This window comes from Nansenia antarctica (genome assembly GCF_963989245.1).
Source record: "Nansenia antarctica genome assembly, chromosome: 4".
Lineage (NCBI taxonomy): Eukaryota > Metazoa > Chordata > Actinopteri > Argentiniformes > Microstomatidae > Nansenia > Nansenia antarctica.
The window spans coordinates 1624777-1627657 of NC_137689.1; the positions used below are offsets into that span (position 1 = coordinate 1624777).

Consider the following 2881-nt stretch of genomic DNA (forward strand, 5'->3'; position numbering starts at 1 on the left):
TCTGACCTCAATCCCATCCAACACCTTTGGGATGAATTGGAACGCCGACTGCGAGCCAGTCCTTCTCGCCCAACATCAGTTGCCCGACCTCATAAAGCTCTTGTGGCTGAATGGGGGAAAATCCCTGCAACCATATTCTAAAACCTAGCAGAAAGTCTTCCCAGAAGAGTGGAAGCTGTTATAGCAGCAAAGGGACCAACTCCATATTAATGCCGGTGGTTTTGGAATGAGAAGTTCAACAAGCACATGGGTGTGATCTGATGTTCGGGTGTCCCAATACCTTTGTCCATATAGTGTAGATGTGCTTCAGGGTAAATGGCATTCTCATGATTTGAAAAAGAGGAAAGGCTGGCCAAACAGCAGGAACATTTCACACAGAAACCTAAATCAACAGTCTTGCTTCCAAAAAGACCTTTAAGATCGTTAACTTACAATCTCTACATCTGAAGCATAGCAGTGCTGCAATACCTTATATCCACTAGCTTATCTGTTAGAAATATCTGTCATAAACTGTGGTATAACTTGTTTAACTTGTGCTTCTACAGCAGAGAGAAGGAGGCAGACAGTAGCGATCTGGACAGGATCATCAGACAACCTGCCACTGGCTATGAAGGGAGAGAAAGAGCGGGAGAAATGTCTCCTCCTCCTCATTAATCAGCCATGAGTCCTGATCCACACTGACATGGACAGAACAGACATGAACCAGAGGTCTGGGCTAGCCTAGCATAGGGCAGTTAGCTCTGGGCTAGCCTAGCATAGGGCAGTTAGCTCTGGGCTAGCCTAGCATAGGGCAGTTAGCTCTGGGCTAGCCTAGCATAGGGCAGTTAGCTCTGGGCTAGCCTAGCATAGGGCAGTTAGCTCTGGGCTAGGGCTTTAGAGCGCATCACTCAGCCTGAACAGCGCAGGAGAGGAGTGTTTGTATACAGTAGCGGTCAAAACAGTGAAAATACCACCACTCATCGAAGAGCATCAATAGAGTGCAAAAAAACAGCATCCGCACACTCAAATCTGTGCAGAATAACATAGTTTATTGTGCAAGCTTTCGGTCATAGACCTTCTTCAGGCATATACAGCACCAGTCAAACGTTTGGACACACTTTCATATTCAATTGAATGGGGAAGTGTCTGGTACTGTACATGCAAGCTCTTTATTACACTATGGTTCAATGTGGATAAGAATAATGTATCTAAATGTGTATGTGTGTATGTAGGAGAGAGAGACATCCGTGGCACAATGACAGAGAGAGTGACCCTCATAGATGCAGCAGCTGTTGAAGCTCATTCATCACAACACGACCTGCAGGCGAAACAGAGGCCGTCTCAATCTGTTCACTACATTTCTAGTAAACGTGGTTTGGAAATAAATTTGTCCGACACGACCATCTCATTTATCCTCACTTACAAATGAATTGCACTTTATTTCTTTGTTTACTTATCTGTCTACTGTCTTCATTACCTATCACCACTGTTATTATTATTATAATTATTTATTTTTATTTATTTATATCCTTCATCCTGGGATGAACCACTCGGGATTTTGTGGGGTGGGGGGGGGATATGTTCGTGACATCTGCCTTACTCTAAATAAAAAGAAAGTAAAAAAAAAAGAAAATAAATAAATCTGTCCTAATAAGATTGCGTGAGGATTTCTTTATCAGTACCTGTGATATGGTATGTTTCAAGACATAAGTAAGATTCAATAACAACATTCCGTGCGTTTCAGCAGCAGGCTACAGTAGGCTGTATGGACACACCGTGTCCAGGTTTGTGTAAATCATTTTCCACACTCTGGCACTGCGAGTTCACTCTGAACATATTTCTCGTGATTGAAATCAGAGCTACCGTGACCGTGTGTTCTCCACGCTGTCAGGAGTTGTAGCTCCTAACTGCCTGAAACTAAACGTTGAAATGTTCAACAGCGGCGGAGTTTAGATGTTAGCTCACGCATCATGTGACTCGGATGACACGTATGACCTATTCTGAGGTAAAAACTGTGGATTTCACAGAAACGTGACAAGTTAGCACTCCTGTGTACTCTGGGGGCAGGCAGACTGCTCAGAGAAGAAATATCCTTGACTGCCCCGCCTTGACCTTTAACCCCTGTGTAAGTCTCTGTATGTGGAAACCCTCCCAGGGGCCAGCCCAGAGAGCATGGCTGTGCATAGTCAAACCTTAACCACAGGACGTCGGACGACCATGAACGTTTGACCATAACGCACAAAAACACATATGGTTGTTTGTTTGAGCTCCATCTGTACGCATGTATGTGCAGGAAAGAGGCTGTGTGTGTGTGTGTGTGTGTGTGTGTGTGTGTGTGTGTCTGTGTGTGTGTGTGTGTGTGTGTCTGTCTGTGTGTGTGTGGTGTGTGTCTGTCTGTGTGTGTGTGTGTCTGTCTGTGTGTGTGTGTGTGTCTGTCTGTGTGTGGTGTGTCTGTCTGTGTGTGTGTGTGTGTGTGTGTCTGTGTGTGTGTGTGTCTCACCGTCATGTCCTGAGTTGAGCAGGTGTTCTCCCAGGTCACAGCCGAACACCCGCTCCCTCAGGATGCCTCTCTGCTTCAGCTTCTGCTTGGTGGGTCTGGACTTCATGAAGGTTCGCAGGAAGGTGATCAGCTTCCCGTGCTTCTTAGACACTGAGGGAGGGAGGAGAGACACACAGTCTGGGTTTAACACACACTCAGCCTTCAGTGTTTGGAGCTAGGAGTAGATTGGCCTTTTCGTCACCTTGTGGACCACGCTGGAACCCCCTAGACCCCCCTGGTCCACCCTAGACCACCCTGGACCCCCCTGGTCCCCTTCTAGACCCCCCTAGACCCCCCTAGACCCCCAAGACCATCCTGGTTCACCTCGTAGTATGTGAGGTATGAGACACGTCCTACCAGCCA

At 46.6% G+C, this 2881-nt stretch overlaps 1 protein-coding gene across 1 annotated transcript in view; it reads right to left on the bottom strand.

The window, feature by feature from the left end:
* arhgap32b (Rho GTPase activating protein 32b) overlaps positions 1 to 2600 on the bottom strand; it is a gene marked incomplete at its 3' end in the record, with an annotated part of 20958 nt that extends 18358 nt beyond the window's left edge. The window contains exon 1 of the mRNA XM_080528064.1: positions 2480 to 2600. Coding sequence (XP_080384190.1) covers positions 2480 to 2585 — 106 coding nt within the window. The 5' untranslated portion in view covers positions 2586 to 2600. The remainder of the gene's footprint in view (positions 1 to 2479) is intronic.
* Between the last annotated feature and the right edge of the window lie 281 nt (positions 2601 to 2881).